At 37.2% G+C, this 12,300-nt stretch overlaps 1 protein-coding gene across 2 annotated transcripts; it reads left to right on the top strand.

Moving 5' to 3' along the window:
* The first annotated feature begins 275 nt into the window (after window positions 1-275).
* On the top strand, window positions 276-12,039 carry slc25a24 (solute carrier family 25 member 24). Of its 2 annotated transcripts, XM_079888428.1 has the most exons (11): window positions 276-464; window positions 1,656-1,903; window positions 3,013-3,139; window positions 3,453-3,540; window positions 5,153-5,264; window positions 7,276-7,434; window positions 8,160-8,312; window positions 8,900-9,007; window positions 9,226-9,393; window positions 10,861-11,011; window positions 11,093-12,039. In XM_079888428.1, exons 2-11 carry the CDS (start codon window positions 1,721-1,723, stop codon window positions 11,272-11,274), a joined length of 1,431 nt encoding a protein of 476 aa, XP_079744554.1. In that variant the 5' UTR covers window positions 276-464; window positions 1,656-1,720; the 3' UTR covers window positions 11,275-12,039. The 2 variants fall into 2 exon arrangements, with proteins under 2 accessions (XP_079744554.1, XP_079744555.1); XM_079888429.1 differs by lacking the exon at window positions 1,656-1,903 and having other exon boundaries at window positions 316-464.
* Window positions 12,040-12,300: the final 261 nt, after the last annotated feature.

Here is a 12,300-nt window from a genome sequence, read left to right as displayed (position 1 = left end):
TAGGGATTTGTTTCTGCAGCTGTGCAACACTAAACTGATTATGCATTGCACATTCTATCTATCTATCTATCTATCTATCTATCTATCTATCTATCTATCTATCTCAGTGGTTTTCAACCTGTTGGGCGCGGCCCACTAGGGGGCCTCAGTGATCCTCCAGGGGGGCCGCAAGATAACTCAAAATAATTTAAATATATTAATTATTTTTTATTTGTAATTTTTTATTAATTAAGTAAATTAAAACAAAGCACCACCTCTCTCGTAATTCCGTGTTTGTTTCGGAGCAGCCCAACCCCAACCCAAGCCGTTTCTCATGGAGCTGTGAGAAATAACTTACAGACTGAACGGCGGCTGAAAACAAAACACCCAACCGCTTCATGAACATAGGATACGCAAACATCTCTCAGCGGGTCACTAAACCAGTGTCACTAATAAAGCTTTGATTGACGACGATTGTAATGAAGGTAAAGACGATTACAGTGACATACAGGAGTCGTACATTAGGCACGCGCGAGTCCGTTATTACTTATGCGCAAACCGTGTGCGCTCTCGGCCCACTGATCGCTTTAACATCGTATTTCTGCTTGAACACAGTTCAGTTCGCGTAACTTAGTTGTCAAAATTAATGTACTGTGAGTGTTTTTAACGGATGCTCGCCGAAGAAGCGTGTTTTAGAGAAGTTTGTAAGGATCAGTGTGGTGTTTATGTAGGCCCAACGTACACATGGGCATCAGACGCTACAAACATAGACACGATTGCTTGTTCTATCAGAGGAACTGTTCACTTATAACATCGACCCGCCTTCAGATGGCTGAGTTTCCACACACATTCAGAATGTTTTGTTTTTATTTTTCAGTTGTTTAATAATTCAGAATGGATCCGTATAGCTATATTCAGTCCTTTGGCATCTCCCTGTGGTCTTGTTTGGTATTGCAGGTTGACTTGTGCTTATTGGTTCAAGTTACTGTATAACCGAGCAAAGTACTTTTAAGTTGTAAAGAATATCTGCAAAGTATGTTGAATGTAAAAAAACACTGAAGGTTTAAATCTATCTTGAATTTATTTTGTTTAAAAAATAATAACATGGAGTAAAAAAAAACAAAAAACACTAGAATACAAATGTTTTTGTGAATAAAAAAAGGAGAGAGGGGGAGGGGCTTGCAGTATTGATTCGGAGTAAAAAAAAGGTTGGGAACCTCTGTCTGTCTTTCTATCTATCTATCTATCTATCTATCTATCTATCTATCTATCTATCTATCTATCTATCTATGTGTATAGGATGTATTACAGCCTATAGTGCCATGAAAAATGGGAAGTTGAGCATGAATTACTAAATACAGCCTCTGTTACGTAATTCTTGACACAGTGAGTCAAATAGAAAAAGAACGAAAAAAACCTTTGGCTGGCTGGCTTGAGCTTGTGTACATTTGGGTGTGTCCGTCTAAAATGAGAAGGCACCGTAGGGAAATAACCCCCAGTTAATTCTAGTCCCTCCTTCTTAGCCCAGCTCAGTCTGAAACGCCTACATATTAATAATACAGCGTTGAGAGTTTCAAGAGATAGTGGCAATAAAAGAATGACTACGATAGTCTGACATACGTTAAGGGAGGGTCTGTTTTCTCCAGTGCCAGGCAACATCTGTTGTTCTTCCGCAGTTTCCCTGCAATCTTTGGATCCCGTGCGGAAAAAAAAAAAAAAACTACACACATCGCAGTTCATCATGTTTCAGCTTATAAGGAAATTCGTGTTCACTGATTCGCATTGTTTGGAGGAGGACAACGCTAAAAGTTTCGCGGAGTTGTTTGAGAAGTTGGATGTTAATAAAGATGGGAAAGTGGATGTTTCTGAGCTCAAGACGGGCCTGGCTGCTATGGGCTTCTCTATGGGCAAAGGAGAAGCGCAGGTAATTCCAGTTCTCTGGCTCACTGCATTTCTGTAGTTGACACACTTTTGTGATTATAGCTCTGCGTATTGGGTGCAACGTAAACCACATAAACCACGTTGACAGGCTGTTTAGCATATTGTTCGCGACTTCGCGTGCTAGGGAAATTTACTACTAAGAAAAATCCACCATTTTGTTTGATGTAAAAATGCAAATAAATAATACATGCTTCTTAGCCGAACCATTATTAGAAAATGCTATTAGTAGTAGTAGTTCAAATAAATGATGGGAAATGATGCATTTAGTGCCAGCTCATATCCTCCTCCTCTTCTTCTTCCTCTTCTATTAACATTTGATACTATTCAGAGATCGGAGTAAATAATATACTCATGCTTTTTTAACGTATTGCACATAGAAGTAGTCACTAAACTTTGACAAAAGGGAATAGAAGATAAGAGCTTTTTGCCTCAACATCCCCCCAAATAGGAATTCCTTTCAAATAGGGTTTTCCAGTCACATATAGGTTATGCCATTTCCTGTCATTTGCAATGAAGTGCACTTAAAGCAAAAGGGTGGGTAAAGACACTCCTATACTGCTCATCTATAACCCACATTCCATTATCCCTTGACATTCCTAACACCTGAGACAGCTGATATAACCCCACCTTGCCTAAGCAAATGAGACTCACTGTATCAAAGTTCCAAGACAGAGCAGCATTCCAGCAAACTCATCAGGTCCCTTAAATGGGGTTTGTAATAGTTATCCTGTTTTGAGTGATCATTTGTTGCTCATATGATTTGTATTCAAATTATTAACTTCTACACACTTCAGTATAAAGCAGAAATGTAGGTAACATTTCTGCGTTATACTGAAGTGTGTAGAAGTTTATAATTGCACCTAAATGACAACACTGGGTGGCAGTGTTTGAATATGAAAATGAGGAGTAAATGTGCAATGTTTTATCTTATTAAACAAATTATTGTTTCCGTTGGATTTATATCTTTAACAGAATCTTTACAATGTGCAAATAATGTTTGTATTGTATATTTTGTTACAGATACAGTACAGAGTTTCTTGTACTCAGTGATGGACATTTTCAGGAACCTCATGTTATGTTTTTCTCTTACAGAAAATTGTTGCCTCTGGAGATACTGATAAGGATGAGGGGCTGGACTTTGAGGAGTTTTCAAAGTATCTGAAAGAACATGAGAAAAAACTCAGATTGACCTTTAAGAGTCTGGATAAAAATGAGGATGGTAAGATTAAAGTATACTGTATTTTTTTTGCTCTCCTTTGAGGACTAATTTTGAAGCACTTTTGGACCATTAGATTAATGTGATCACCTATACCATTATTATATATTGCCATATCACCTAGCCTTAAAACCACTCTATGTTAAAGCATTAAGGCATTAGGCTATAGACTTAACAGTATGACTGTAAAGCTGCTTTGAAACAGTGTGTATTCTGAAGATCTAACTTAGAGTCAAACTGAAAACTTGTCATTGTACATTCTGCTTTTGTTGATCACAAAATAAACATTAATTAACAACATTATTTGCGTATGCAGGTCGCATTGATGCCAAAGAGATTCAGCAGTCACTTAAAGACATTGGCATAAACTTGACAGCTCAAGATGCAGAGAAGATCCTCCACAGGTACTCCTAAGGCCTATTCTCACCAAAAACTAAATGAAAAAGTGAAACAAAAATTTAGATGCAATGTCTGTCTGTTCACACATGATCAAAATTCATCCAAGACTTAATTTATAGCAATATAGACATAGGGCCCTATCTTGCACCCAGCGCAATTGACTTTGTACACCGACGCATGTATCATTCCTATTTTGCACCCGACGCACAGCGGACTTTTCCCTCCACAGACGCACGTCGGTAAATTAGGGAATGAACTTGCGCTCCCGGGGGCGGTTCAGCGAAAAGAGGAGGCGTGTTCTGGCGCAAACGTTCCCTGGTGCTATTTTGCAGTTCCAGAAAACAATTCCGCCACTGACCAGGAAAAACCTAGTCTAAAGTCAGTGACGTGTTTTCAGTGGCGCGTTCAGATGCTATTTTAAGGGCGCATGCTTGGCCATAATGTAGCGTGTGCACAACGCGCATACACTTTGCTTCTCTCATCTACACACAGACGCAGCAGTTGACATTTTTACAAACCATACATAATTACAAGGAAAAATATTCCACATGAGGGAAATCATTGTTGTGTCCATGAAGATGTGAAAAAATAGGCATAAATCTAGCGTACACATTTACCCAATATTATACGCCTGTTTAACCGAAGCTAATTTGGGTGGGTTTCTCCTATCCCCATACAATGTCACTTCTCTGTCTTTTACGGCCCTGACGAGAATGTCGGTCTCCTCGGCTGTGAACCGCGCCTGGCAAATCCACCGTTATAATAGCAATCCGCCATAGAACAAGCGCGCCTGCTCTTAAAGGGAATGTGAGATGTCGCTCTGATTGGTTTATTTCACGTTACGCCCAAACCACACCTATGAGTAATGTAGCTTACTTCAGACCAACCCATTTTAGATTTTACGCCGAGATCCGCCCACAAAGTTATTTGCGTTTCGCGTTTGATACTTGCGTTTCAGATCGTTAAAATAGGGCCCTAAAAATCACTGGACAATAAAGATTCCTCTCACTTTAATGCTAAATATTACACACCTGATTTGTGTATTTTATTTTACTTACTTTAATGTAGTGATAATGTGATAGTGTTAACTTGTTGTGAACAGGCCTTTATGTAAAATGTATGCAAGTCTTTGCAACTGATTTGTGCTGTCAGTGATTAGTGAACTCAACAATATGCTGGTGTTAAATCTTTGCTTGTGAAATGCTCATGCTCAGTCTAGTTAGTTCGCTGATAAAAGTACTGCAGAGAAAGACAGAGTTTCTTGGGAAAATCTATGATTATCATGCAGGAAAAAAAGATTAGTAATGGTTTGAAAGGGGACAAAAAGTCCCTATATTTCCCTAGTCCCTATATAATTAAAAAATATGCAAGTATAACAATCTCACAAAAAATAGGCTTTGTTTTCTTTGTGATAAAAAAAAAGAAGTATATGTTCATTCATATATACGTATGTATGTATGTAATATATATGTATGTGTGTATATGCTGAAATAAGACCTTTCTTATTTCATTGACGATTTCAATTGATTCACCCATTAAGCTCCATAGGAACTTTATCACATAGAACATTGTTCTCCAGACCTACTTGTCTTCTCTCATTTGACCTTTGTTCTCCAGTATTGATGTGGATGGAACTATGTCTCTGGATTGGAATGAATGGAGGGCTCATTTTCTCTTCAACCCAGCAGATAACCTTCAGGAAATCATACGCTACTGGAAACACTCCACTGTAAGTTCCACAAAAGAACTCAGATATTGCATATCACATTCATCCATTACCATCTGATTTGAAACAGGTATCAGTTATTAGGATGAACACTAAATGCTATGGTGACGGCCTGGCTTTGTTTAGTCAAACAGTCACATGTCATTGACTGGTCAGACGGCCTTTCAGTTGTCTAGTCAGGCACACAGCTAGGTAGCCCTTTAATCAGCTTGGCCAGCCATTTATATCCCTCTGTGAGTGGGCAGGATTGGGAAATCATGGGAAAAGTGTTGAGCAGGAAGGATAAGGAGTCTCTTAACTGATTAAGTGTCAAATGTTAACAAAAGTCACACTAATACTAATGTTTAAGACAACTCTTGCACACACACGTTTACTATATAAATGAGGACATAACACTTATATTGACTTATATTGTTTTTAAATAAAGCTAATTATAATTACTACTGATTAATTAACTTTTTTTTTTCCATTTTAAAAATTAAAATAATACAATGTTTTTGGTTGTTTCTATCTAAAATATTTTCGAGTTGACTTAAGTTTTAAGATTTAAAATAAGCGTGTGAATCACACAGATTTTTGAGCAGTGCAGGTTTAGGGAGAGTCGTTACAGCCAATTGCAGCAAAGCTAATTTAAGACTGTCCTGTACTGGGATTATCCCTGGATGTGCTCGTCATCTGACTGCTGGACTGATGGAAGTGCAGTGATGTTGATGAGTGAACCGGTACTGTAACATTGTAAAGGAGAGCAGGTGAACCAATAGATGGTGAACCATCTTCGTTGTAGTTGTTAGCATCTACGGCTGGTATCAAATGAGCTGGCAGCAGAGGTTCAGCATGGCTTTGCTGCAGGAGCACGAGGGGAAATGGCTCATCTTTGACTTTGAGGATGAAGAAGCTATATATGTGATGGATGTAGATATGGTAGGTCCTCTGATCCACATTATTTCATAGAAGCCAAAGCAACTTTGGCCCACTGATCTGTATCCTCCATATTATGATATAAAGATATGAATGTGAAAATATGCTATTGTGGTATATTTTGTTTCCAAATAGCTTAATTTCCGATTCAAAATGGCATAGTTAACAAAAAATATATGAAGGTTGTATTTGTAATTTATTCAAAAATGTGTCATTTATTTACCTCCGTGCCATTCCAAACCTTTATGATTTTCTTTCTTCTGTGGAACGTAAAAGATGATATTTTGAAAGATGTCGGTAACCAAACAGTTTCAGTTCCCATTGACTTTCATTATATGGACAAAAAATACAATAGAAAGTCAAGGGGAACCAAAACTGTTTTCTTCAAAATATCTTCCTTTGTGTTCTGTAGAAAAAAATAAAGTCTTACAAGTTTGGATGGAATGACATAAGAGTGAGTAAATGATGACATAACTTTTATTTTTGGGTGAACTAACCCTTTAATAAAGATAGTGTTGCCTGTTCAAGTCTGTGATGCAGTACTGATATATTACATAAGATGACGGTGATGATGACATTAATTACACTAACTTGGATTAGGAGCTAGGTTGTAATTAAGTAGAGGTTAGATGGGATATGTCTTATGAATTAGGGGCAAATTAGATGTGTGATTAGTAGAAATGTAATATTATACAATTTAACCCCCTTCGGGTGTAACTTAAGACTTGATAACCCTTTTGAGCTTTACTTTGACTATTGTCTCTTACGAATGATAAATCTTCAGGGAGTCAGTAGCTGTGCAGTGTGCAAGGTTAAAGGTCAGAGTTGGTCCAGCAAAGCGGCCCATGTACATTCTGCTTAACACTGCAGCTTTCACACATAAACTGTTATATTGCATCCCTGATGTCTGCCTATTTTCATATTCTTTGCATATTACTGTAGATTATAGATTACAGTCACAAAACAGTAACAGGATATTGTTTTCATATTTCAGTCCAACACTATTTTTTAAGTCAATATAGGATTCAGTATAGTTTGGTTAGTTACTCTGCAGGATAGCTGGTTAGGAACTAACTTTACCTCTATTGTGTGCTAGGTGTTGGATATAGGTGACAGTCTAAGCATTCCAGATGAGTTCACTGAGGAGGAGAAGACCACTGGCATCTGGTGGAGGCAGCTTGTTTCCGGGGCCGTGGCAGGGGCGATCTCTCGAACAGGAACCGCCCCCCTGGACAGAATGAAAGTCTTCATGCAGGTGCAGTTCAGATTTTCTAAAACCCAAATTTACACTTCAACATAGTTTTCCTTATCAATATTATTTCTAGTAAAAATATGTACACATCCATAAAACAAGATACTTTTACTTGAGAAATAAAATTCTGAGAGGCAATAAAAAAAATAGTTTTTCAGAGAATAGATATTCAATAATCTGGCCATATTGTATGTGAAATGTCAATTACTCAATATTAACTAGTAGATTATAGAACTGTTTTACTGAATATCAACACGACATGATTATAATGTTTTTGTGAGCAGCATGTCAGTGAGAAATAGAAATATAATTCTGTGAGATAATAAAATTAATGATTAACTGATATTTGAATTGGCTGATGAATATCACAATATATTTAATGTAATTAACAATATTTACTTGAAAGGAATATTGAGATTTAGTAAAATTGAAGTTTTACTAAAATTAAGACTGGAATAAAAATAAATTGCAGCTAAGTAGTTAAAAAAAATGGCTAAAGCTCATAACAAAATGACTAAAACTTAAACTAAAACTAAAATGAAAGCTTTTATTTTTATTTTTTCAGTTAATTAAAAAATATTATAGTTGTATTAATAAAAAAATGCTATAATAGTATATAAATAATAGTAAAATAACACTGGTCTACTGCTGAATGAATACATTTCATGTAATTAACTTATTATTTAATTGAATGGTGTAACGAGTCATTAAATCTATACTTTTCATAGGTTCATTCCTCGAAAACCAACAAAATCAGTCTGGTGGGCGGATTCAAGAAGATGATTAGAGAAGGAGGCGTGGCCTCTTTATGGAGAGGTAATGGAGTCAACGTCATAAAAATCGCTCCAGAAACTTCAATCAAGTTCATGGCGTATGAGCAGGTGAGAAAACACCCTCTTAATGAACAAATAATACTCAGACAGATGCTCAGTGAATATATCTGTTGGTTTAGAGATGGTGTGATTGCCCAATGTGACACTGAGAAACCCAGATTGCCAAGAAACCCACAAACACTGAAAACCACTTCCACTTTTGCATTTTTCTTTGCCACAATCTTTGTTTTTTGTCTTTGTGATATTATTTTTCTTGGTGAAGCTAGAATAAGCAAAATAACTAGCCAATATTGTGCGCAAAAATGTCAGTTCCTCAAAATTAACTTGTAGATTATAGAACTGTTTTACTGAACATCAACACGGCTGTGATTACGATAGTCATATACTCATGTGACATTGCTTAAGTGTCTTACACAAGCAGCGTGTCAGTGAGAGCTATTTTAACAGCAGTCATTCACAAAACCCTGGTCTGGTAATCCGGTGTGGAGGACAGACGATAATTGGAGAAGATTGCTTTTCCTTTACCTAATGAAAAGAGAACCGGTTGTTTTAAACCCATCTCAGTTTTGCTTGGATGAGCTTTCACATCAGTTAAATCAGTCTTGCATAATGTGTTTTGTGTTGTGCTTTGACAGTACAAGAGGCTGCTGGCCAGTGATGGTGGGAAAGTCCAGTCACATGAGAGGTTCATTGCTGGATCTCTGGCCGGCGCGACCGCTCAAACGGCCATCTACCCAATGGAGGTGAGAAATGAGACCCATGGAAATGTATTTTTCTATGATGTTCTTGAAGAAAGTGAAGACTTATAAAGATGTCTATATATATATATATATATATATATATATATATTGTGGCTCCAATATTGACCATTTAAAATGAACTGTGCTCAGTGGCAATCATGACACATGGTGCCCATCTTCAGGTAAACGATTATGAATGTTTTAACTCTTTTAAATTGTAGGTATTGAAGACCAGACTTACTCTGAGGAAGACCGGACAGTATTCTGGAATGTTTGACTGTGCTAAGAAGATTATGAGGAAGGAGGGTGTGAAGGCCTTTTATAAAGGCTATGTGCCCAACATCATTGGAATTATTCCGTATGCTGGAATAGATTTAGCAGTGTATGAGGTGAGGACAAACTCTGAAACACTATGAAATACCTCAAAATCAGTGGTTCCCAATCCTGGTCGTGGAATACCCCCAGGGCCTATTTACACCTGGTCACTTCATGTGTTTTTACTGACTGTTCCATTTACACTTGGCCACATTAATGTGCCTCCACAAAACTAATATGAATCCGGTCTTCAATTACCATGCTATATGCAAATTTAACAGAGTTCACGCCAACTATTTAATCTCAGGATCAAAGACTGCAGTAGGAGAGAGCAGCATCAGCACTGGTCAGATCATTTGGTCTCATTACTTTTAATGAAGATGATTGTGTGATGAACGTTCAGTTTCAAATGTCGGCTTGCTGAAGAGATACTCAGCTACTCATATGAGGCGATGCGTGTTGCAGTAGCCCTGTCACATCTGGCTATAACCCATCATATAACCAATGACGAGGTCTCAGGTTTATTTTTGACCATTTTGGGAGGAGTAAAATTTACATATGTGGTTTCAATAACCAGATGCATTTACACTTGTCCAGTTTCGTCTGGAATGTGTCTCAGACAACCTCCTTAAGTGGTTTGAGTGAACGAATTTAAATCCGTCTCGAAAGCATTTAGGAGGGCATTTACACCTGGTCATTTCACGATCGGATAGCTATTCAATTAGAAAACGTATGAAGTGACCAGTATACCCTTAAATTTGAGAGCACAGCCTTTTATAGAGGTATCCGAAACCATAGTGGACGTTATCAGGTGGACTCATTCAATCCCACAATGCACCGCAAAAACTAGTGTACAACTGATGTATTTACAAATGATTATTAAACTGCAAGCACAAACTGTGCAAAAGCGGCAGCCCTTTCAGCGCACTCAGTGTCTGAATTCATGCAATCGTTTTCATTCACTCCCTCTAGTCAACTATATGAGTAGACTAATGTGTTGTTCAGTGTTAAGGGTTCTCCAGGACAAGGGAACCACTGCTTAAGATTATATTGTTAGACTATAAACCCAGTTTCTGAATATGCAGCTATGTATTTTTAGCTTAGGTGTTACACCTCTAGGCATTTACAAGTTTTTCTGGTTTGTGACCTACTTATAAATGCGGCAGATGTTTGCATTTTTGTGTATTTAGTTCTCATAAATATAGTCGGCTTTTTTATTTTATCTGAAGTGCACAAATACAATATTTAGACAGGTTTATTGTATTAATAAATGGGTACTAAAAATATAATGGATACTCTTTTGATGTTAAAAAACTACTGTCAGGATTTACTAAAGACATACATTTTTGGAATTGTGCTCTCATGCTAATCTGACCTGTTGAGCTGCTAAAACTAGCCTGCTTCGACCTTAAAAGGTCTATTTAAAAATACCAATTCCGCAATATGGGACTGGCGTGTCTGTGCTATCTTCTTACTTGATGACATGTATTTTAATGCAAAATATGAGTAAATGTATCATTTTATTCTTTCTATTTCTACAGACCCTGAAGAACGCCTGGTTGTCTCGCTATGCTAAAGACACTGCTAACCCAGGAGTGCTGGTTCTTCTCGGTTGTGGGACCATTTCCAGCACATGCGGCCAGTTGGCCAGTTACCCTCTCGCTCTGGTCCGCACACGCATGCAGGCCCAAGGTAAATACTCAGGGCAGAATACACACCTCATCTATGCTTTTGCACTGTGATTTGCCTAACATTTCCTTTTATTCTTCCCAGCGTCAATGGAGGGATCAGAGCAGGTGTCCATGTCCAAGTTAGTGAAGAAGATCATGGAGAACGAGGGCTTTTTCGGGCTGTACCGTGGGATCTTGCCCAACTTCATGAAAGTGATCCCAGCTGTCAGCATCAGCTATGTGGTGTATGAGTATATGAGGTCTGGATTAGGCATCTCGAAATGATGAATTTTCGGATGACAGAGTCTTGCATGTTTTACACGCACAACTTTTAACCATCTCTCTTTAAAAACACCCTCCATGATGGGAAAAAATGTTTTGTTCAGTAACCAAAGTTTAAAATATCATCTCTGGAAAAAGCCATGATGGTGTCTTGCCTTGAGGTTGGGGCCCAACCTAATTAATGTTTACTCTGAAATATAAATGTACCTATGTGTAGTTAATAAATTTCTGAAATATTCTGATAATAATTTCCATTTATATGCTTTTATCATGTGACCATGTTGTGGTCATGTAATATCTGACCAGAACACTGAAGCCATTGTGAGCCAGTGCACTATAATGCTATACAGTATCAGTCTCTGCTTTACGATAGATAGATAGATAGATAGATAGACTGACTAGAATAGACAGCCTTTTAGTATAAAGTAATTATACCTTATTATACAGAGTACAATTTTTTAAGTGAATTAGGTTGGGCCGTATTCAAGTCTTTATTATACACTGCAGTCAGTAGTTTTTCTGTATATTCTGTGAAAAATACAAAATATCCACAGTAAAACAAGGACCAGAGAAACATGAAACAAAATGGGAACCCACATAAAAGAACTAAATGTGCCTTATATCATTCATTGTTCGATTGTGCTGTGTGGGTCCCTTTCCATCTCAACTCTACATCGGAAAAATGATTTTAACTTGTGTTGCCTTTTATCCCCAACGTTTGGTTATTTTTGAAACCATTGTTTACATTAAAGGTTGTATTTTAATACAATTTGTTGTGTTTTATTGCACATTTTAAAGAAATTAATACTTTTTTTTTTTTTTTTTTTAGCAAGAAACCATTAATTTAATTAAAAGTGACAGTAAAGAATTTTATGTTAAAGTGTTAAAGGGATAGTTCACCCAAAACTGAAAATTCTGTCCATTTTTTCCTTCTGCTGAACACAAAATGTATTTTGAAGAATACGGGCAACAAAAAAGGCCCAGGCCCCATTGACTTCCATAATATGGGGGAAAATATTCTGTAGAAGT

The sequence above is a fragment of the Squalius cephalus genome (genome assembly GCF_949319135.1).
Source record: "Squalius cephalus genome assembly, chromosome: 12".
Classification (NCBI taxonomy): Eukaryota; Metazoa; Chordata; class Actinopteri; order Cypriniformes; family Leuciscidae; genus Squalius; species Squalius cephalus.
The sequence above is the reverse complement of the archived record's forward strand: the minus strand, read 5'-3'. Positions and strand labels throughout refer to the sequence as shown.